This window comes from Mustela putorius, unplaced genomic scaffold (assembly GCF_011764305.1).
Source record: "Mustela putorius furo isolate JIRA1106 unplaced genomic scaffold, ASM1176430v1.1 tig00537248_pilon_pilon_pilon, whole genome shotgun sequence".
NCBI classification, from domain to species: Eukaryota; Metazoa; Chordata; class Mammalia; order Carnivora; family Mustelidae; genus Mustela; species Mustela putorius.
This window is the reverse complement of record NW_025422387.1, coordinates 607,864-631,686: the sequence shown is the minus strand read 5'-3', so window position 1 is coordinate 631,686 and position 23,823 is coordinate 607,864. Positions and strand designations below refer to the sequence as shown.

Sequence of the window (23,823 nt, the reverse complement as noted above, 5' to 3'; positions counted from 1 at the left end):
CATCTGTGGGGTCGTTCATCTTTTTCGTCTTTTGGACTCTGGAAATGGATGGTCTTCCCCACCCGTCCTCAATCTCAGCCTGGCCTCCGGGGCCCGTGACTGATTTGTCACTTCCACTTTGAACTTTAGACAGTGACAACAAAAAAGCCGGTGAATTCAGGGCCGGTTCCTAGCCCTCAGATTCTGAGCCCCTGCATCGTACCAACTGCTCACCTGGCAGTCACAGGGGCGGGTGGGGTGGGGTCTCCGCAGCGCGCCCATCGACGAGCACTTGATTAGTCTCCAAGGGCTTCTGTCTGCCGCTCTGGTCCCCGATGTTGATTTCATGATGTGCCCTCCTTCCGGCTGTCTGGGTCCTTCTGAGACTATCGGTTCTCCCTCGAAGCCCTAGCTACCAAACTGCTAAATCTTTTTAAAACACTGAACGATGTTTATGCTAACCAGTTACCATGTTCCAACATACCAGCTAGGGAGAAATGAAGAATAAAGTAGGTTAAAGGCACTGAGTGGCATCATTACAGTGTTTTACATGCTGTTTACAGTAGTTATTCTGATCAGAAGATAAACGTACAGGAATCAGGTCAGTTACCTTGGAGTTTTTATGTACATTTCCATGTCCAACTTGAATGTTGCTACAGTTCAATGATGCGTGATTTTTGCTTTTAAATGTCAAGAACCAGGGCGCCTGGATAGCTCAGATGGTTAAGCCTCTGCCTCCAGCTCAGATCAGGATCCCAGTCCAGGGTCCTGGGATCAAGCCCCACATCAGGCTCCCTGCTTAGCAGGGACCCTGCTTCTCACTCTCCCTCTCCCTCTGCATGCCCCTCCCCTGCTGTGCTTTCTCCGTCTCTCTCAAATAAATAAATAAATAAATGCCAATAACTGCCGCATCTAAAACAGCAATTCTTTGTAAGCCACCAAACCCAAAAAACTGTGAAAGCAGGAATTTGACCAGACCTTCCTGATTTTCTTTTCTTTGTATCTCTATTCTTAACACATCTATTTAATTTTCTTCTCTCCTCCTTTCAATTCTGTTTCTGTGTGGAGACTGGACTATGCCAAGCTTGGATGGTAGTGTTTTGCGTTCTTGGCCAGGCCTCGGAAACCCTTTGTTCTTCAGGTGGGAAATTGATGTTACCAGATCCCTCGATATTTTCACAGCCCCCAAATCAAATTTTCCAGCTAAAATCCACTACACATCTAATGCACTCAACTGAAATCCTTGGATTCTTTTTCCTTATAATAACACATGGGCAAAAAACAAATGAACAGAGCGGCTAGAACAGACGCTGGGAGAGAAAGTGGCTTCACGCAGATCAGGTTAGTTCCGTGGAAAAGCTGACAGGTCAGGCAGAGTGCTGGGCAGCATGGAGGGTGCTCAACCCGTGGGGACCAATGCCTACCCAGTAACGGTTATCAAACCATCCCAAACACCTGCAGACTCAACTGTGATCAAAGAGAAGAGGAGCAGCAATTCTAGGAACACAAAAGCGACCACTTTCTGGAAGGTGGGACGTGCGGAGAAGTGAATCCAAGGCGACATATGGGAAGAGAGACAGACGGGGGCAGGCTCCCAGCAAGAGAGAGCAGCAGAGCACAAAAGTGGAACTTTAGAAGTCTGCTCCACTGAGAGACGTCGCTCCAGAAGCTAAGCAGGGGTACAGCCCTTGCAGGGACAATGTGGTCTCAGGTCCCTTGGGGTCACAGAAAGAGTGGGGGTGCCTGAGTGTGGCAGAGCTCTCAGGTATCAGAGCAGGGAAGGTGGCTAAAGGGACAGAGCTGAGGAGTGGGCTGTCAGCTCGGGGTAACCTTAAATCGTGATCCCTGACACAGTCGGGATACTGCTTTTCGAGCTGGTACCCCACAAGTGGCAAATCTGGGGAGACACCCCCCCCCCGAACTTCTTCCTCTGGGAGGAGCAGCATGGGAGTGTGCTGCAGGAGTCTGCTGGGTTTGGAGACTCCAAACAGGGCCGTCCACTAGAGATAGACCTGCTCGGTCACAGACCACATGAGCACAGAGCACAGTCAGAGACCAGGGAGAGAGGAGAATTTGAGATCACCAAATCAGCCCTACAGGAAATATTGAAAGGGGCCCTCTAAGCAAAGAGAGCCTAAAAATAACATAGAACAGAAAGGAACAGAAACAATATACAGTAACAGTCAGCTTAGAGGCAATACAATGGCACTAAATTCATATCATTCAACATTTACCCTGAATGTAAATGGCTAAATTCCCCAATCAAAAACACAGGGTATCAGAATGGATTAAAAAATAAGAAGAAGAAGTCCTACTGATATGCTGTCTGCAAGAGACTCATTTTAGACCCAAAGACACCTCCAGATTTAAAGTAAGGAGTGGAAAACCATTTACCATGCTAATGGACATCAAAGGAAAGCTGGGGTGGCCATCCTTTTATAAGATAGATTTTAAGCCAAAGACTATAATAGGGGATGAGGAAGGACACTATATCATACTTAAAGGGTCTGTCCAACAAGAACATCTAACATTTGTAAATATCTATGCCCCTAACATGGGCGCAGCCAATTTTATAAACCAAATAATAAAAAAAATCAAAGAAACACATCAACAGTAATACAGTAGTAGCAGGGGACATTAACAGCCCCCAACACTGAAATGGACAGATCATCTAACCAAAATATCAACAAGGAAATAAAGGCTTTAAATGCCACACTGGACCAGATGGACATCACAAATCTACTCAGAACATTCCATCCCAAAGCAACAGAATACATACACATTCTTCTCTAGTGCACATGGAACATTCTCTAGAACAGATCACATCCTGGGTCACAAATTAGGTCTCAACCGGTACCCAAAGACTGGAATCATTCCCTGCAGATTTTCAGACCACAGTGCTCTGAAGCTAGAACTCAATCACAAGAGGAAAGTTGGAAAGAACCCAAATACACGGAGGCAAAAGAGCATCCTACTAAAGAATGAATGGATCAACCCGGAAATGAAAGAAGAATTTTACAAATTCATGGAAACAAAGGAAAATAAAAACACAACTGTTCAAAATCTTTGGGACACAGCAATGGCAGTCCTGAGAGGAAAGTATATAGCAGTACAAGCCTTTCTAAAGTAAGGTCTCAAGTACACACCCTAACCCTACACCTAAAGGAGCTGGAGAAAGAACAGCAAAGAAAGCCTAAAGCCAGCAGAAGAGAATAAAGATCAGAGCAGAAATCGATGAAACAGAAACCAAAAGAACAGTAGAACAGGTCAACAAAACTAAGAGCTGGTTCTTTGAGAGAATTAGTAAGACTGATAAACCCCTGGCCAGACTTATTAAAAAGAGAAAGGACCCCAATTAATAAAATCATTAATGAAACAGGACAGATCACAACCAACACCAAAGAAATACAAACAATTATAAGAACATATTATGAACAACTATATATACTCCAGCAAATTTGACAATCTGGAAGAAATGGATGCATTCCTAGAGATGTATAAACTACCACAACTGAACCAGGAAGAAACAGAAAACCTGAACAGCCCCATAACTAATAAGGAGATTGAAGCAATCATCTAAAATCTCCCAACAAACAAGAGCCCAAGACCACACAGCTTCCCAGGGGAATCCTACAAACATTTATATATATATTTTATAAACAATGTGAGTGCCTGGTTTAGCACTTCTTTTTAAAATTTTATTTATTTTACAGAGAGATCACAAGTAGGTGGTGGTGGCGGGAACAGGCTCTATGCTAAGCAGAGAGCCCCATGTGGGGCTCGATCCCAGGACCCTGAGATTATGACCTGAGCTGAAGGCAGAGGCTTAACCTACTGAGTCACCCAGGTGCCCACTACCAAACATTTAAAGAAGAATTAATACGTATTCTCCTGAAACTGTTCCAAAAAATAAAAATGGAAGGAAAATGTCCAAACTTACTTTGTGAGGCCAGCATGACCTTGATCCCAAAACCAGACAAGGACCCCATCAAAAAGGAGAATAACAGACCAATATCCTTGATGAACACAGATGTGAAAATTCTCACCAAAATACTAGCCAGTAGAATCCAATAGTCCATTAAAAGGATGATTCACCACGACCAAACTGAATTTGTTCCTGGGCTGCAAGGGTGGTTTGACAACCACAAATCAATCAATGTGATACATTAATAAAAGAACGAACAAGAACCATATGATACTCTAAATAGATGCTGAAAAAGCATTTGAAAAAGTACAGCATCCTTTCCTGATTAAAACTTTTCACAGTGTAGGGATAGAGGGTACATACCTCAATATCATCAAAGCCATTTATGAAAACTCCACAGCGAATATCATCCTCAATGGGGAAAAACTGAGAGTTTTCCCCTAAGGTCAGGAACACGGCAGGGCTGTCCACTGTCACCACTGCTATTCAACATAGTACTAGAGTCCCAGCCTCGGCAATCAAGACAACAAAAAGAAATTAAAGGCATCCAAATCGGCAAAGAAGTCAAACTATCACTCTTCGCAGGTGATATGATACATTATGTGGAAAACCCAAAAGACTCCATTCCAAAACTCCTAGATCTCATACAGGAATTCAGTAAAGTGTCAGGATATAAAATCAATGCACAGAAATCAGCTGCATTGCTATACACCAACAGCAAGACTGAAAAAAAATTAGGGAGTCAGTCCCATCTACAATTGCACCCAAAACTATAAGATACTTCGGAATAAAGCTAACTAAAGAGGCAAAGAACCTGTACTCAGAAAACTATGAAGTACTCGTGAAAGACATTGAGGCAGACATGAAGAAATGGGAAAACTTTCCATGCTCATGGATTAGAAGAACAAATATTGTGAAAATGTCTATGTTATCTAAAGCACTCTACACATTTAGTGCAACCCTATCAAAATACCATCAAATTTTTTCAAAGAAATGGAACAAATAGTCCTGAAATTTATATGGAACCAGAAGATTCCCTGAATAGCCAGAGGAATGTTGGAAAAGAAAAGCAAAGTTGGCAGCATCACAATTCCAGACTTCAAGCTCTATTACAAAGCTGTCATCATCAAGACAGCATGGTACTGGCACAAAAACAGAGACATAGATCCATGGAACAGAACAGAGAGCCCAGAAATGGACTCTCAACTCAGGTCAACTAATCTTCAACAAAGCAGGAAAGAATGTCCAGTGGAAAAGGGACAGTCTCTTCAACCAGTGGTGTTAGGAAAATTGGACAGCCACATGCAGAAGAATGAAACTGGACCATTTGCTTACATCACATACAAAAACAGACTCAAATGGATGAAAGACCTAAATTTGAGACAGGAATCCATCCAGATTCCTGCATTGTGGGAATGCAAGCTGGTGCAACCACTCTGGAAAATAGTATGGAGGTTCCTCAAAATGTTGAAAATAGAACTGCCCTATGACCCAGCAATCACACTGCTGGGTATTTACCCTAAAGATACAAATGTAGTGAACCGAAGGGGCATGTGCACCCGAATGTTTATAGCAGCAATGTCCACAATAGCCAAACTATGGAAAGAACCTGGATGTCCATCAACAGATGCATGGATAAAGATGGGGTTCATACAGACAATGGAACACTACACAGCCATCAAAGAAATGAAACTTTGCCATTTGCAACAACGTGGATGGAACTAGAGGGTATTGTGCTGAGCAAAGTCAGAGAAAAACAATTATCATACGATCTCCCTGATATGAGAAAGTTGAGAGGCAACATGGGGGACTTGGGGGGTAGGGGAGGAAAAAATGAAACAAGATGGGATCGGGAGGGAGACAAACCATAAGAGACTCTGAATCTCACAAAACAAACTGAGGGCTGCTGGGGGGTGGGGGGAAGGAGAGGGTGGCTGGTGATGGACGTTGGGAGGGCATGTGCTACGGTGAGTGCTGTGAGGTGGGTAACACTGACAATTCACAGACCTGCACCCCTGAAACAAATAAGACATTATTTGTTAATAAGTTAAAAAATAAATAATTTTTAAGGAGACTCCACACCCAGTGTCGGGCCCAACACAGGGCTTGAACTCACAACCTGAGATCAGAACCTGAGCCGAGATCAAGAGTCAGATGCTCACCTGATCGAGCCACCAGGTGCCCCAGGAACCAGCACTTTAAAAAACTGAAATGGGAGAGAAAACATGAGAGTTCCTCGTGTGTAACATGGCTAACCCGGGGGCTGTGTGTGGATGCAGACACATCTGTCATGCGGACGAGGCTTCCGTACCTCATGTCCAGCTCACTGCGAGTCACAGAACGCTGTCCTTGGTGGGTCACTCTCTCCAGGCTGGCTTCCTCGGGGTCCTGGGTAGGGGTGGGCGGAGGCACACTTTTCCCGGCGTCCCCAGAGCAGAAACCAGTCCCCGCGTCACAGTGAAATAAAGGGACAGACTCGTTTCCGACATCATGCCTGTCGTGTGGCACACGGAGAGACGCCAGCGGAGTCTTTCTGCCAAGACAACAGACGGGTTTTCAGACCAGGCTGGCTTCGGCTCCCGTCCCTGGGTCATCTCTGTGTTTGCTTTGCTGCTGTACTTTTTTTTTCATTACTTCTCCCCCTTTTTGGTACATTCATGTGTCTCTTTCTACCTTTCCTTCTTGTCTTCTTATGTATTTGCACATATATTCCAGGTACATTGTGATGACGGGGTCTGTGATGCTGTGTCCCACCCAGGGGCTCACATCTGGACACACAGCCCTTCAGGAGTTGTTCTAAATATAAAAACAATGTGCACACGTGTGCATGTGCGTGTGTGCACGCCCACGTGCCCCGGGCCCTGGGCTAAGGCTTCCCCATATAGTTAACAGCACATCCCCTGGCTTTCTCCTTGTCCCTCTGTTAACTTTCCAATGTCACCAATAACTGATTTTCATGACGATGCTTGTGATTTTTGTCATCACTGGACATTCACTGTCTGGCTTCAGCTTCACTGACGGTTCCTGCCTCGGAAGGAGGAATTTATCTGTGTCTCGCACTGGACCTTCCAGTCCCTTAAAGGAATTCCTCAAGTTATCATTCATTAAGGGGAATAGCTTGTCACCTGGCCTCAAAGTCCTCTGATCGGGGATCCAAATTCTGCACATAGCTTCCAGCTGGGACTTTCGGTCACACAGTACATCTTGTCCTCCTAGGGTGAGTTCCGGGGTGCGCAGCACAGTGGGGGAGATCCTCCACAACCCCCCGCACCTCGATGACATTGTCAGCGGTTACTTCAGACCGTGGGGACACCCAGCCTTACCGCATGTCACAGTCAGTACACAGCGTGTGTGGTCACGTGGAGGTGGCACAGCCATGTCCCCGTCGCTCTGACGACGCAGCCATGCACGGCTCACAGTGGCACTGAGACACGGGAAGTGCGTGCACCGGGGAGCGGCGAGATACACGCGGGCACCGAATCCTCTCACCGGCCCGATCTGGGGCGCAGGCGCATGCATCTGGAATGATGTTTTAGGTCGGCGTGTGTTAACCGCACGGATCATTTCTGTCGGATCACTTGCCTGTTGCTGTACTTCAAACCACCTCAACACAGAGGGGCTTAAAGAGCCACGGTTTCCCGTGGCCTTGGGGCTGGCGGCTGGGCCCGGGCTCCGGGGCGGATCCTGCCCCGCACCTGTCTGCTGCTGGGCCCACGCTCCCTCTGCGGTGGGCCAAGGCCTGCAGCTCCGGCGGGGTCGGCCGGCCCTCTCCCCGCAGATCCTCGTCCCCAAGGAGGCAGCCGGCCTGGCTGGGAGGTGGCAGTGCTCTGTGGGGTGAGAGACAGTGACACGGGGCTTCCCAAGGCCGCGACCTGGAAGTCACTCGCTGGCCTCCCCCCGGGCTCTGTGGGCCATCACTAATCCCCAGGCCGGCCCGGAGCTGAGGGGTCACGAAGCCAGTCCAGCTCTCGGGGAGAGGAGCCACCATGCGACCCAAAGCCTGCAGTCCACGCACCCATGGGCATGTCCATGTTAGTGTGCGCTGCTCAGTGAACACGCGGACTCAGGGTCACGTCCCCGCATGAAGCCCCCTCACTTGCATGAAGGAAATGCTCGTCGAACTGAAATTCTAGCCAAATGCTTTCCAGGGCCTGTGGCTCACACTTCGTAAGAACTGCTCTTTTCTCGCTGCACAGCCCGTTTCCTGGGCTGAACTCAGCTCAGGTTTTCCCACCGGGAGGGGCAGATCATTCGTGCAGGGAACTGTGTGAAGGTTATGGGGGGCGGGGGCGGAGGTGTGGGGGGGCAGGTGCGGAGGTGGGAGCCCTGCGGCTTCGGAGCGGCGCCTCGGGTCTTTGCTCCCGTGGTGTCCAGTGCCTTCTCCCCACTAAGAACACCTGAACTCTTCCCTTGCAGGGATTAACCAAAGTGCTGATAACTTATACATCTTTCTCCTGGTGTGTGGCCTTAGACAAGTTAAGGACCCTCTTTACTTGGTGGATGTGTTCTCAGGTACGTTTCGTTGACAGAATTGTTTGGGGTCTGGTCTCGGCCTACCTGTCTGTAGGATTTTCAGTCTTCCCGTCTCCGTCTTTCCACATGAGCAGAACCGCTCTAGGTGGGTACTCTGGAAACAACCAGAAAAATAAGAGCACTGGGTGGTGTCCATTTCTACTCTCCTGTGCCCTCGGCTTCTGAGGAAATCACAAAAACAGTGAATAATTGTAAGAATAAGGTAATCTTACCTGGAAATGTTTCACACATGGCAGTTTGTAGGACACGTTTGGAGATTTGCTGCATTGATTGAATCACCCCTAAGTCCACACTGGCTTGTGGAGTGTTTCCTCCTGGTTGTTCCAATAGGGGTGAGATCCAGATAATGCACAACATTCTAGAAAAAGCATTTTACTTAGAATAATACAATGTTCAGTGTTTACATTTCAAATACATAGAATTCGACTGTTGAATGAACAGTGATAAGAAATAATGTATATTATCATATAATTAACTAAACTTAATTACGTTTCCATCTATGGCATAAAACCACTGAAATTTTTTTCTCTTTCTTCCTAAGAATGGCATCGTGAAGAGCCTAACGTCTACATGGTGATCGCAGGTCCCGCAGTGAGTCCGCGCTCCGCGCACTCTGCTCCCTCTCCGTCTCTGAACTTCCTATGTGTTTTCTAAAATTAGTTGACGTTTCTCTTTGACTACGTTATTTACCTCCTGTTAAAGTAATTAACGTCTGCCTTTTCATGAATGACAACCACGTGTAAGGGTGAGGAGGTTTTGTAATCCCTCGCAGCTCACCGACTGCTACAGCGGGAGGTTTCCACGGGGATGCGGCAGTCCGAGTTGGTGCGTGGGGCGCCCGGGGTACGTGGCCCCCGTACCTGAAACTCCTCTACGCTGCACAGCAGCAAACCACACAGAGCCGTCCCTTCGCCGAGCACAGGGTGAGCTGGCCGGCTTGCATTTAGGACCCAAGCGGTGTGGGAAGTAACTATCCATGAGCGCGGGAGAGCAGAGGCCAGCAGAAGGCCTGGGACACCCTGTGTCTCGTTGCATGGGCCTCCAGGAGAGTCGCTGCTCCCCTCAACAATGCGGGTTAAGCACGTGCAGCTCTGTCGCACACGCAGGGCCAAGCACTCAGGAGTCAGAGCATCGGGGCAGAGACGTCTCCTGAGAGCGAACTGTGATTTACAGTGTGTGCTGTGGGGAACGAAGCAGGCTCTGTCCTTCCAGTGGGGAGCGATGGGACTGTGCCCCGTGGGGTGTCTATGCCAGGGCAGCAGATCGCACACCCTGGGGAAGGCATCGCTCATTTCCTTGGTCCTGTTTGCCAAACCAGGATAGTTGAGCTTGTGACCGCGTCGTGTGTCACCCACTGTATTCATGGGGGTGCCCCTGAGAACATGAACGAATGGGTTCCCGCACACCGCCGTCTTACCTGCTCTGCACGCTCTTCTGTGGGCTCCGGCTCCCTGGGGACACACACGGCATGCGGCGGGGGACACGCACTTGTCTCCATATGCCCAGACTTTTGGAGACAGTACGTTGACCTGGAAAAAGATCCCGTAACCTAATAAAAATAGCGAGGGCTCGACTCTGCCCATGAGAAATGAAGCACCCCACATTCAGTGCGAGTGTTTGACGCACCACGCACTCACACACACACACGCCTGCACACGTGCTCGGCTGCAGCCTTCCGGTGACAACAAGATGACCCGGGGCCCCGCTGCATGTGGAGTCCCTCACGGCCGAGCTGTTTATGACGAGGATGTTTCAGTTGTTTCCATCCTTCCGTCTGAAGAGCGTTACTGGAAGGAAAAGTTTGAGTTAGATGCTGCAATCCCCACTACCGGAGAGAGAGAGCCTCAGACTCAGAAGTTAGCGATGTGGTTTCTCGTTTGCACTATTTCCGCTTTCATGGTGATGGTCTATTTATGGCATGTGACGCTGGCTTCCAACTCGGAAGACTTTCTTTCAAAATAAATTGCATTAGTTTCAGAAAAATATTCAATAAGGAGCCGTGCAGATGGTACGCAGATACGACAAATTACAAAAACGCGCGCAGCGGCCCGAGTCCGGGGAACGGCTGTTATCAAGTGTTCGTGTCCGGGTGCAAGAGACCCCACAAGTGGCCTTGCTGGACAGAAGCACCGGCCCACGCCCCACCACAGACGACCCCGTCTGCCAGGGTCTCTGTACCGCATTTCCATGTGCGGAAACCTGCCTGGGGGCTCAGGAATACTCCAGAAGCAGGAGCTCGTGACAGCAACCCCTTCCCCAGAAATGGAGACCCCGGGGGCACCGGAGCTGGGGCAGTGGCCGGGGGAGGGGCGGCAGGGAGGGCCACCTGGCCCCGGCGTCCCCTCCCCGGACCCACCTGTGTCCCTCCGTTCGGCCTGCCAGCAGCAGGGGACAGTCCCGGCGTGGCTGCCTCCTGAGGGCTTCTCGAGCGCTGGTCTTCCGGGAGACACGGTTGTCATCTTGTCATTTCAAATGAACGGTGACACTGTGTCTCACATCGCAGAGAAACGCGGTCTTTCTACCACTTGCTATCGCTCACACACGGGGCCTACAACGTGCATCGCTGTTACATCTCTCTGTGTCTTTAGCTTCTGGAAGAGGGTCGTGGTTGGGCGCCAAGGGAGGAAGTGCAGGTCTGTGGCGATGCTGGACAGCGCATCACCAGGAGCGCTCAAGATTCCAGAGCTCCCAGGGGCTGCTCCGCCGGAGTGACAGCCCTGCAATGCCAAAGAGCGGGGCTTGCTTGGCAAGTGCGGGTCTGAGACGAGCCCCAGGACGGTCAGGAGCTTGTGGACAGCCACCTTGGTCTGCTCTTGTGGAGCAACGACCCCAAACAGTGACGGGGGGTGGGGGCTAGGAAAGGGCACACTTGAGTTAGGGGTCCAGGACCCTCCATGAAAGGTTATGACCAGAGACTCACGGCCCTTCAGCTCACCGATCACCAGCGATCGAAGGCGCGTCCTCTACAAGGCGCTGCACTACCGAGAACCGAAACCTCCGCGGGAAACGGGAGGTGCCTCTCTCGGCCGCAGGTCTGCCCCTCAGCAGAAGCAGGAGTTGGCAGGTGCTGTGTCATGGACACACTCCGCCTGGAGCTTTCCTGAGGTCCACCTGCTTCTCCCCCACTGCCCAGGGAGACGGTTCTCCCCTACCTCAGTCGGCTTCGGGTAACGCGGCGTCACGCCCTTCCTGGCCCGAGTACAGAAGTGCAGGCTTCGGCTCTGACACATTCATACACGTCTGGTCCGTTTGGGCAACAGGATCCCATGGATGGGCTGGCGGACCAGCACCAGAGACCTGGTCTCCTGACCTGGAGGCTGAAAGTCTGAGAGGGAGGTGCCGGCGAGGCCTCTTTGTGGCCGAGGGACGCTCTCCGGGGTCATTTGGGAGACCTGATCCCATCGGTTAAGACTGATCTTATTTCTAAAGCCTCCACCTTCATGACCCACTCACCTCCCAAAGACCTCACCTCCTGACGCCATCATCTTTGGGGGTTCAGATTCAGCGTATGAATTAGGGGTGTGGGGGACACAACAGGCCATAGAAATACCCCAACCTCATAAGAGGTCTCTCTCAGACCTAAGGGGAAAACAAAAAGCCCCATCCGAACCGTGGTGCCATCTCAGCAAACAGGATAATTTGAGCTTCTAAAAGGCGGCATCGAATCCACAGGGTCACAAACTCCTCCAGACAAGTTGTTCTCTTCTTGATTCTTTGCGTCCCACGGAAGACAGACGTGATGCATCCGGACGCACATCTCAGATCCCCCGGGAACCTGGGCAGGCTGGTGTCTAAGGCTCACTTGTTTGCTTCCTAACCGTGACCTGGGGTACGCTGGTGAGTGTCCAGCAACCGGTGCTCGTGGGGAGCAGAGCGGGGAGCCGTTCTCTGAAAGCCCCAGTGACCTATTGCCACAGTGTGGAAGCTTCTGCCACGGCCAGTTCGCAGTTAACGGGGAACATCTCTGAAGACAGTGGAGATGCACGCGCTCGGCCGGTAGGGGCGGGCAGACCCAGGCAGCACAGGTTACGTGCACATGCGCACACACATCACCGGACGAGCGTCTCTAGACGGGGCTGCTCTCGCTTCGCGCAGCTCTGCACTCTGGGCCTTGCTCTTGACGCGGGCTCCACGCCCAGCAGCGCCTGAACACGACCGAGATAGAGACCCAAGCTGAGATCAAGAGTCAGATGCTTAACTCTGGTCCTTTCTGGAAGACTGTGCTGTCCCTTGCTATATGATGCTGTTCTCTTCCATGGTATTTTTAAAAAGCTTGTTTTTGCCCAAAAATCAATCTCATGATTTGCTTCCTAATCTGACATGTGAAAATCACCGACTTGGCCATGCCGGACGGTGTCTGTCCCACTAGGCGTCATTCTCTCCGAGGCCAGCGTGCGAGGCAGCTCCCGCCGTGGGCGCCTCTCCCCAGACGGTGGCCTGGCTCAGTCGGGACCGGCAGCTGTGCCCTCGCTGACCGCCCGCCCAGCCCAGCCCCCACTTCATCCTTCCAGGATCTCCAGACACCTGTCTGCTTTCATGGCCAAGGATTCAATCTGACATCATGTCTGAAGACCAAACGAGGTGGGGGGGTCAATTTTACACTTGAAATTGAATCCTTGCAACATCGGTGATTAATCTGGAAATGGATTTTCAAAGTGGGTCAGAGTTCAAACCTTGGGACACACCAAAACCCATGCTTTAGCGACTCTGTCGAGTAGGAGACTGCCGTTATTTGTGGCGTCTGACGGGGATTCACTCCTCATTCTGGGTCGTCCTCTGTTAACTGCGAAGCTCCGTGGCTGAATAAACGCTTTCGCCTCGAATTACAAAGAGGTCACGTGCTGGCTTCCCCGGACAAAACTGCACTGACGCTAAGCTAAGGCGTCTGGAATAGTCTCTCATTAGGGAATCGTCGCGGTGCACACGGCAGGGGTCCCTCTGGTCCTTTCTGTGCATGGAGCCCCGTCACATGGGACACACCAGTGAGGAAATCAGCACCGCTCAGCCAGCGTCCCTCGGCCGCAGGCGTCACACCAACTCCAGCAGATGCAGCTTACAGGAAGACAAGAGCCACCAATAGAGTAGCTGGGGGCTGGAGGTCAGCCGGGAGGTGCCGTCCAGGACGCCCCCTGGGGAGGAATGAGCTCCACCCCCTGCATAGTCTCCGGATCCTTCGGTTCCAGGTCCGGGACCCAGTTCGGGTTACAGCCGACCCTTTTGTAGGGAGAGGACTAGGCACCGGGCTCCACTTTGACCAACTGTGTCCACGGGCAGAGGTGAGGAGGAACCAAAGGAAGGGGCTCTGGCAGAAGAGGTGGAAGCTGAAGGGTCTGAGGGGAAAGTGGACGTCCGCGGCTCGTGCGGATGCCCTGTTGGTCCGGACGTGCCGACGGAGGAGGGGAATAGGTCCATCGGTCAGTTGATGGCGGTGCACAGCCACAACACGGGGTCCCTGCGGTGACTTCAGTGCTTGCCTTCGGGGAAACGGAAAGGAGGCCCCCCGGTGGGGGAGACTGTGCCCGGCTGCCCGTGTCTGCTGTGTCGTCCTCTGGGTGGGCTGCTGGGCGACAGCCGGGCTGAGCAGAGTCTCTGCAGGAGACCAGGCCGCCGTTATTTCTGCTGCTGTTCGTTCACAAGGACACTGTGCACCTTGTCATAAATGCGTGTGTGTGTGCACGCGTGTATGCTCACGTCTATAAAACTGGGCTTCTTTCTTCAGTCCTTCCAGAAGTTCTTACTGAGAGCCGCTGTGTTGTAGACATACGGAGCACGTGGCACAGACGTGACACCTGCGGTCACGAGGCACACAGTCCAGTCAGAGGACAGATGGGGACTGTGTCCGCAAGGGAGGGCCCGGGGGCGGTGGGGCGTTCACCGGCTCCTGCCACCCCACCCCCCGCCCGGCCCAGAGGGCATGGCGTCACTCTGCCCGCCGAGCGTTTATCCGGTCTAGTCCCGTTTATAAAATTGTCACACGAATGTCCTTAGGTCGCTTCAAAAAAATCACAGATGCTGTGTATGTTTCATTTTTTAGATGCCAGACGTGTTTATCTCCGTGGCCATTCTTAGCAAGAAAATTTTAAAATGGGGATCTCCGTCCCATACGGGATCTCCTTAGTCACTCATTTAGACCCTGTGGCATCATCCGTGTCCCGCAGCAGGTCGTTCCGTGCCGCCGGGTAGTACGGCAGTTGCAAGCTCGGACCCTGGAGTGACCTGGGAGTCCCCTGCCTGTGTCTCAGCTTCCCCATCAGCGAAGTAGGCATGACCAAGACAGAGCCACCGGCCTCACCGTTTCTTGCGGGCACTGAGTACTGGCTCGGTGCCTCGAACAGCACCTGGCTCACGGGCAGCGTCCCAGATGACGTACGTGGGAAGTGCTGCACGTGCGAATGTCTCCTTGGGGCCCGGACACGCTGGGATCCCGGGTTAGCTGCGGGACAGTCTCAGTCTGGCTTTGGTTTCCTATTAAAGCTGCTTTGATCTCTCCGTTCAACCATTTTAGCAAAGCGTGTGGCTTCTGCTTCCAGGAGGGTCTCGAGTGGCCACATCTGCTGGCGCTCCTTGATAAGGAGCGTGGTATATGCACTCGGTCTGAGCGTGACAGCTTAATGACTTCCCACGGTAGCGTCTTCTATCAAAGATGATTCCTTAAGCCTGGGAATCGAAACAATATCTTCAGCTCAGAAATAAATAAGCTTAGAGAGAGGAAATGAGAATCTTCTTTGCTCCTTACAATGCTTTTGCTTTTTAAAATTTCATAAGGTGCTTTCATTACATAAAAAAATCCACCTTTTTTCCCTGTATCTTGTATTTTGTTCCACTTGGCTTCACTGGGAGATTTGAAAATGAACCGATGTGGAAGGTAAATCCCAGCAAGTGTAATGCAGTGTCAGCTTCCAGCTCGCAAGTGGTTAGACCTTCAGCTGAATTTCAGTTAACGTGCTAGTATTTCAGCAGACTCCTAAAGTTTTCCTCGATGAATTGCTTTTTTCTAAGCAGTTAATTGTGACAGAAGCAAGCTAACAAAACTAAAAATGAGGGATCTCTAACTGAAAACGATCATATGTAAAGTAGGAATTCGACAATTACTGTAGAAAGCCAAAAGAAGGCTTTCATCGGGCTGTCTGCTTTTTCATGATAAGCTATTGGGATTATAATGTAATTCCATTGTTTAAGATCATTTCAACAGAAAGAATCAGGAATAAAAACGGAAGGGAAGGGCCAGGTGGAAACCATGCATTTAGCGGCTGTTATCAGGCAGAGCGCTGTGTGCAAGACACGGGGCCTGGCCTTGGAGGGAAGGACATGCACACGGGGGCAAGCGGACACGCAGCGGACTAGGCAGGCCTGCGTTTGTAGCAGGTGGAAGGAAGGGGGGGAGGAGACGTCGCTCCTGGTTTGGATGATCAGGGAACGTGTCCCACGGAGGGGGCGTCGGCCAGGGACGGAAGGGTCATTGCTCGTGGCAAGAGTGGCAACAGTCAGGGAGGGAGCGAGAAAGCTACAGACAGGCTTATCGTGGGAAAATAAACGGGTACGCAGGTAGTGATTCCGTAATGCACGGTGCTGTTCCGTGAACTAGTTGATAAAACCCGAGGACTCGGCAGAGAAGCAGCAGAGCGTGGTTTTCAGAATTCCGTCTCCGGGCCCGGCACCCTTCCGGCTGTGTGATGGTCATTAAGCTACACGAGCTCTCTGAGCTGCGCAGTCCTCTCGTGTGAGGTGGGGTTTTCACATCAGGATCGCTGGCAGGAAGTAAGTTAATGCACGCAGAGAACGCAGCCTAGGTTAGGCCCAGAGACCGTGGCAAGTAAACACGGACTCCGAACGGCCATAAACACCAAATCATCCAGAAGTATGAGTTTCTCCTTTGAAGATCTTTCGAGGAGTGGGGAGCGTGTCGCAGGCTCCAGGGGTCCATCTCTAACCCTGGCACTGCTTCCAGCTGGCCCAGCGCCCCCACAGGAGAAGGCGGGCAGGCAGAGAGGCCTCAGAGCAGGGTTCCCGCAGAGGCACTTGGCCAGGCCACTGGCTGCAAAAGCCGCCTGCGAGCGGGCGCCCTCTGCTGGTGGCTGAAGAAATCCTTCGGGCCCGCACCGGGGGCGTTCTGGAAGCTGTCCTCCGACCTCCCTTTGGACGGCTGGTGCAGGAACTGCCCTGGACTTCCTGCAGATCCGAGCTCTCGGGCTCAGCTGTAGGTGCTGTGCGGGAGGCAAGTGAGGCCTATCGGGCTATTTGGAAGACACCAATCTATGTGCTGTCCACACCAGGTGTGTGATAATGTTGCCAAAGACACGGTTGGCAGGCTGCACGCGTGGAGAACGTACTCAAGAACCCTCTGGACGGGAAACAGTTCATTCTCAAAAAAGCAAAAACCACGGCTCCTGGAGGGCTCAGTCGGTGAAGCGTCTGCTTTTAGCTCAGGTCATGGTCTCAGGGTCCTGGGTTCAAGCCCGTATCAGGCTTCCTGCTCTGCGGGGAGCCTGCTTCTCCCTCTGCCCGTGCCCCTCCCTCGTGCGCATGCTCTCTCTTGCCCCACTCCCAAATGAACAAATAAAATCTTAAAAACAAAAAAAACCCACAAAAGGTTCTCTTCTTGTTACTGGTGGTCCTGTAACTTCCCCCCGTGGGGTCAGCAGGTGCCCAGATACATGACTGTGAATGGAAATCCAGGGGCAGAAGTCAGGTCTTGGAAGCATTTCTACTTTGATTTGTGTGCAGATGTTTAACATAGAAGTAGAGACGTGTAAAGCACTTGTGCAGGTCAAAAGGCTTTGGCAAGAAACTTAAGCAACTGAAGTTTGTAACAATCATACACAAACCTGTGAAGGCTTTCTGGATCGTGCAAGCATGGGGATTTTCTTAGCACGAGCAGATCACTTATGGATGGCAGCTAAACGGCGTTCGCCCATCTGTAGCTCACACGGGATCCCAGCCACGTGCAGGCTCTTCTCCCTCGTAAGTGGTCCCGCATGTGGGTGCATCTGTCTTCTGGCCGTCCTGTCACCTTGCTCTTGAAATACATTAAACCCTAGAAACACCTTCCTGGGGATAGTTTCAGTGTTCCCTGCGCTTCCAGACTGGCTGCGCTGGCTTCTGGGATATATTCCAGTCGGTGCCAGCGGTCTGAAGGATTTGGGGTCCAACATACGCACGCTGTTCCCTTGCCAAAAGAGACGGAAATGAAGTTTCTGGAAGGCACAGCGTTTTTTCAGTTGGCACGATAAAGTAGACGGACGTTGTCATATTCATCAAACCGACTTGTTCTGAAACTCTAAAACCTACCGCTAGAGCGTGAATGAGAACAGAAGTGGAATCTGCGCCCCCTGCTAGCTTGTCAGGAGGACGGGACAGGCCGGCAGACACTGTGTTAGTAAAATGTGTTCCTGCCCTCCTCTGTCTGTGTCTTTGAGGAAGTGCTCAAGATCTGTCGACACAGGGCATCAACTTAAGAATAGTTGTTGTTTTAAAAATTATTTTAAAAGTGGTATTTTTAAAGTTATATTTAAAAGTTATTTAACAAGTTGTTATTTTAGAGTGTTATCTTTAAAGTATTTAAAAATATTTCATGGTTGCCAGCACGCTGCACAGAAGGCCAAGGGCAAAGCCGAGGTCCGCTGGCTGAGTCTGCACCGGGGCCAGTCAGATGCGAACGTACGCTGGGCTCCACCCCGGCTGGGCTCGTGGGAGCGCTGGGACAGTGGGACAGTGTCCCCTCACATCCTCCGGGTACCCCCGAGAGTAAGGCCACCGGAGAAGAGGCCACGTGCTCCAGCCGTCCTTCAGTCTGGCTTCTGAGGGTCACAAGTGTGGGCGTCCCTGTGCGAACACCGCGACGGCTGCCGGGCGCCGGGGGCGTCTTGCTCTCCCCGCTCAGTGCCGGGCGTGCAGGCGTGCAGGCGCGAGGCCGCGTCTCCGGGAGGGTGTGCGGGTGCGGCGCGGGGGCCGAGGTCTGCAGCTCTCACACACCTTCCACAGGATATCGCACTTCTCCTGGAGGCGCCCCCAAGCCGTCGCCGCGGCGCCTCGGACAGTCCCAGGCACTGAACCACTGGGACCCATTCAAGCCTCCCCACCCTCCTGAGGCCCTGTGACAACTGCCACTCTGCAGCCAAGGAAACTGAAGCCCAGAGAGGTCGCCGATGCAGGCGCGGCCGGGAGCTCATGAGCAGACGGGGGGACCGGAGTGCGTGAGCCCCACACGGCCCACGCCGCCTGTCCTGGCCCTCACGGGTCTACGGATGGGTCGCTTCAAACCCCGAGCCTCGCTGCAAGGGGCAGGAATCCCCGGTGTCCCAGAGCCCCCGACACGCTGCCTTCAGCCTCCGCGTTAGTTCACCACGTCAGCCGGCAGGGCCCCAGGGACGTGCGCGGGCCCTGTGCCGAAGGACACCGCTTCCAGGGGCGAGACAGGAGATCCAGGCTCCAGGATGTTAGGTTGTGACTAACTCAAGTTTTACTTGGCTTTTTCTTTTCCTTTTTTACGAGATATAATTCATGTGCCCTCAAGATCACGTTAAGGTCTGTAACCCAGTGGGTTTTAGTATGTTCACGCGGTTTTGCAAACGTCACTCTAACTCGGGTACACTTGCATCCCCCCAGGAGAAACCCCAGACCTGTCAGAGCCCCTCCCCGGCGTCCGCACCCTCAGTCCCTGGCAGCCACTGCTCTGTCTCCCTTCTCTTGGGATTTGCTCATTCTGGGTGTTGTGTGGCTCGGACTCACCTCGCATGTGGTCTTCAGTGACCGGCCACTCGCACGGAACGCCGTGTTCTCTGGGGTCATCGTGCTGGGGACGTGTCAGCGTTTTGTTCCTTCTCGTGACAGATTATGTTCCCTCGTGTGGAAGGGAAGGTGTCTGTCCGCCATCAGCTCGATGGACGTGCCCTTGGCTTTAAAGCTATGCTTCTGGGAAGGTTCCCTACGAAACACAGAATGTTAATTTGTCAGATCTTTTGTCTTGGATATGCGAAGGATTCCAACTCCTTCTGCCTCAAAGGTTTTATGACAGAATCTGCCACTGCAGTGAATGACGCGGCCCTTCCTTCCCTTCCGCGGAGTGCCCTGTGTGTGGCTCGCAGACTGCCCTGGGGCTGGGCCTGCCTTCTGCTTCCAGACCTTGACCTTGCGGGGGGCGGGGCACTGTCCCAGGGGCTGCTGCAGGCTCTGGTCCAAGGCGCCCCTGACAGCAGACAGGAGGGCAAGCGCTTTTCTCCGCGCCCCTTCCCAGGGTCCCCCCCCCCGCCCATCATGTAGTCGTGCAGCCTGAGCGTTAGTGCCTGTCGCGCTGGGTTTTTCCTCCCTGAGTTGAGTCTGGCTCTGCAGCCATCATAGGCCGTTCTCGTGAGACCCGGGCTCACAAAAGGCTTTTCCTACAATCTCTGTCTCTTTTCAGGTCGACCCAGTGTTCACGAGAGAAGTGAAGGCCAGAGTAAAGAGGTAAGCGGAGGAGGCGAGCAGCATCCTGCGGGAGAGGAGCCCGGCGGCCGGTCCCTCACCCCGCTCCTGTGCCTGCGCCACACTCACCGCGCCCAGGCTCTGTTCCGGCCGCCCCGTGTCACCTCCCCATGGCCCCGGGGGGTCCGGGCGCTCCTGCTCCACCCCCCCCCCCTGCCTGACAGGAAGGATGCCGGGCTGGGAGCCTGAGCAGCCCCCTCGGGGGTGGAGATGCCCGCACTCACTCGCGCAGGGAAATGCTTTGAAGTTCTAATTTCTAGTTCTAATTTGAAGTTCTAGTTTCCACTGATCACTCTGGCAAAAACTAAAAGACCTAAAGTATCAAGCACTTGGTGGAACCGAGGGTTCCGAGGGTGCGTTTGCCAGCCCGTTCCAGACGGTCCAGACATGGGCTTGAACACGCGGCGGCTACTGCCTCACATAAGAAACCACCAGATGTGGCTGGCCCCGGACCATATCCCGAGGGTGACTGGTGGCCCCAAGGCCCCTCTAGTGCCTCCCAGTGTTTAGTGGGGGTACAGGAAAGGGTAGGGACCGTTTGGGTCGGCCCCTTTAGATGGTTTCCCCACGGCCCCCCAGGACGGCCCCTCCGTGTCACCGGCCACGGTCAGCACAGGGGACTGGGAAGTCCTGATCTCTCTGCACAGATACGCAGGCGTCTTAATCACTCGCCTGCAGATAAAATCACACACAGTTAATGTGAGTGTGGAGAGGGTGTTGCACAGACGCATCAGTGTTGCTGGATAAAAAACCCAAGACAAAACCTCTGGGCGGTGGGCACCAGGGCGCTTGTTGTAGTCTCCATTGTAGCACTTCGTTTCTGTTTCTTGTATGTCTGCTACTGTCCAAACATTCCAAACATTTGAAACAAGACTGTGTTACTAGAAAAAGTGGCCAGAACCTACGTTTGACCCACGGTACCTGGGGGCATGAGTCACAGCAAGGGCGGCTCATCGGGGTGGGGAAGGACGGAGACCCCCGCCCTACTGCGCGGTCCTAAGGCTGACTTCTCCGTCCGGAGACTGGCTGTCCTCCCCCGGCCCCCTCCCCGCCGGACTCGCAGAGGCAGAAAGCTGTCCCCTGCTGCTGTTTCAGGACGGCCGGGGTGCGGCTGCTTGGAGAGATGCCCCAGGAGGACCTGCACGCGGCCCTGAAGAACTGCTTTGCGGTGGTGAACAGCTCCGTGTCTGAGGGCATGTCCGCTGCCATCCTGGAGGTGAGGCCCCAGCGCGAGCCCCCAACATGGAGCCGGGAAGCGGCAGCCCCTCCCGGTCTCATTTGCGGGGGTGTCCTTGTCCATCAAGGTCTGCGCCACTCAGAGCCGTGGAAAACCGCTTTCTTGGGAACCTCAAAAGTAGTTTCTGTTTGTTTGTTTGTTTTACTTAACAGAGAGAGATCACAAGCAGGCAGAGAGGCAGGCCGGGGGTGGGGGGGAAGCAGGCTCCCCACCGAGCAGAGAGCCCGATGCGGGGCTCGGTCCCAGGACCCTGGGATCATGACCTGAGCTCGAAGGCAGAGGCTTTAACCCACTGAGCCACCCAGGCGCCCCTCAAAAGTAGTTAAAAAATAGATACATATTTCGTTTCTCTTTGCCATTTGTCCTGGCCACCTACAAAATAAAACAAGGTCACCTCTCTGACCTGCAAGTGTCCTTGATCGGAGGGCGCAGCCGTTGTAAGAGGGCCCAGGAAGCGGGGTGACCGTGTGTTTGGGCAGGAAGCCCCGTTCGGGCTTTTCTTCTTCTCCTTTCCCGTGGGCTCTGTCATCCCGGACTGCCGGGGACGACAAGGGTGGGACTCGCGCATGTGGGGGGTGGGGGAGCACCACGGAGCAGGGGTGACAGGTGCACGGGGAGGGGTGGGCAGGGGCGTGAGGGGAGAGCTGATCCCCTCATCTAGCATCCGGCTCCGGAAAGGACTTTTTCCTTTCTCTCGTTTTGTTGCCGCATCCTCGCGGGCTGGCCTCCCTTTCGAGAGTGAGCCCAGCACAGGGCGGCCTCTGTGTCCCCGTCCAGACCAGCGCGCGCTCCCGGAGCTCCGCAGCAGGTGCCGGCACGCGGCAGGCGTGCGTAAGTGCTGGCGCGGGGACCTGCTGCAGGGCAGGCGGCGCTGGCGCTGGGCCTCCAGGCCTTCGGGGCGGGCCCCACGCGTCCTGTCTCACCAGCTGAGAAATGGCTGCCGAGAGCGCTGCCGCCCTTCCGGCCACCTGTCCCACCTGTCCCCTCCAGACGCGAGCTGAATCCACTGAACTTGCTGCCTAAAGTACAGTTTAGGGTTCGCACAGCACGGCACTTCCCCGAAGCAGCCGAACAGGAACCCTCCCTGCGCTGAAGGACCGAGTCACGCCCCCTGCCTAGTGTCTCCTCGTGGCGTCCTTTAAAGAAGCAGAACACAAAACCCAAAGCAGCATCGGGGCCAGGAAAGAAGTGCCACATCCGGCCTCGATGCTGGAGCGCGCCACGCGGACCGTAACCCCCTGGTCTTCAGGAGGAGGCGGACCCCGACCCGAGCCAGCCCGCTGGCCCCCGGCTCGTCCAGCCGCCCTCCGTCCCCGGAGCCGCGCCCTTCGCTCTCTGCTGCAGCTCCAGAAAGGCACGTTCTCCCGCCCCGGCCTGGACTGGGCTGAACTGCTCCCTTGTCTGGCAGTACGGGTTTTCTGGCCCAAGGTCCGAAGTCCTGGCGAAGCAGAATTCAGGGATGACTTCATCACTGGCACGTGGTGCTGTCACGGCCGGTGACTTGCTGTCGGATCTCATTTCCTTCAAAGGCAAGGCAGCTGTTGGCAAATCTGTCTTAAATGTTGACGTTGTGCTCCTTTTGAAAACTCCAAAATAACCTTTGGGTTGAGGGTTCTGAATGAAGCTGATTTTAGGGGAGCGGTCCTCGTGCCTGTCATTAGGACCCATTCAGATGACCGAAGTGGTTAATCACAGAATGAATGCGCATTGCTTTGGAAGGAAGGGATCTTTCGACCTCCCAGAATTAGCTTTGTTTTCCTATGGAAGCATATAAAAATCTCATTTGCTAAAATACATCTCTCACGGAGAGACTCCAGAAATCAAGCTTGAGCTGGAAGCGTGAGCCATAGGGCAAACATTCCTACAGCGAATGTGTGGTTTCAAGTTTGGGCTTATTACGGACTTGACTACCCCACACAGTGAAACGAAATAGTACAGAAACGTTTGTTCCTACCACAGTCCTCCGACTTGGGTTCTCCTCCCCGCCCCAGAACAGGCGCATGCGCAGGCTACCCTCCCGGTCCATTTCCGCTGCCCCGGGGAGGGAAGACCAAGAAACAAGGCGGTTTGGGGCTCTTGGCTTCTGGACCGAGACCCCAATGATTGCAGGCTCCCTGAGGGGCTCTCCGAGGACAACTGTGACTCTGCGCCCTTTTGGCTGTGGCTATTTCACCAAAGTGTCGGCTGTGTGGCCGTGCTGTGCCCTTCCCACTTAAGAAACTGAGGCGTCACATGAAAATGGTGTCCCTGGCGTTTAGTTCGGGGTGGTCGGGAGGGACTGCAGGGAAGTGAGGAGTTTTTCAAGGCACAAGATGGTCTCTTGCATCCAGGCATTGCTTCCCAGATGCCTGGGCATCCGTGTTGAGAAGCATTCTAACTTGAGCGACATAAGATCTGAGTGCAGTGCGGTGTGCTGGGGGCACTCTCCGACCTGCCTGGTCCCCATCTGACAGGCAGCTGTCACTGCACTGGACACGCACTGGTCAAGGCTGGGGAAACACAAGCTAGCCTCTCCACCAGAAAACCCGGAGTCCCGGAAATCAGAATTCCTTCCGGAAATACAGGTGACGGGGCGCACACTTCCAGCCTTGGCGGAGGGAGCCCTAGAAGCTGCGTTTGGAGACGGATCTGTGTGTGGAGGGGAGGCAGTGTCTCTGGAATCTTCTGGAAGCTCTGCAGAAAATGGGGC

At 53.1% G+C, this 23,823-nt stretch overlaps 1 protein-coding gene across 1 annotated transcript in view; it reads left to right on the top strand.

The window, feature by feature from the left end:
• The window catches only part of GLT1D1 (glycosyltransferase 1 domain containing 1), an 81,790-nt gene that overhangs the window by 40,371 nt on the left and 17,596 nt on the right, over nucleotides 1–23,823 (top strand). The window contains 4 exon segments of the mRNA XM_004778213.3: nucleotides 8,321–8,416; nucleotides 8,979–9,028; nucleotides 19,836–19,879; nucleotides 20,993–21,113. Coding sequence (XP_004778270.2) covers nucleotides 8,321–8,416; nucleotides 8,979–9,028; nucleotides 19,836–19,879; nucleotides 20,993–21,113 — 311 coding nt within the window.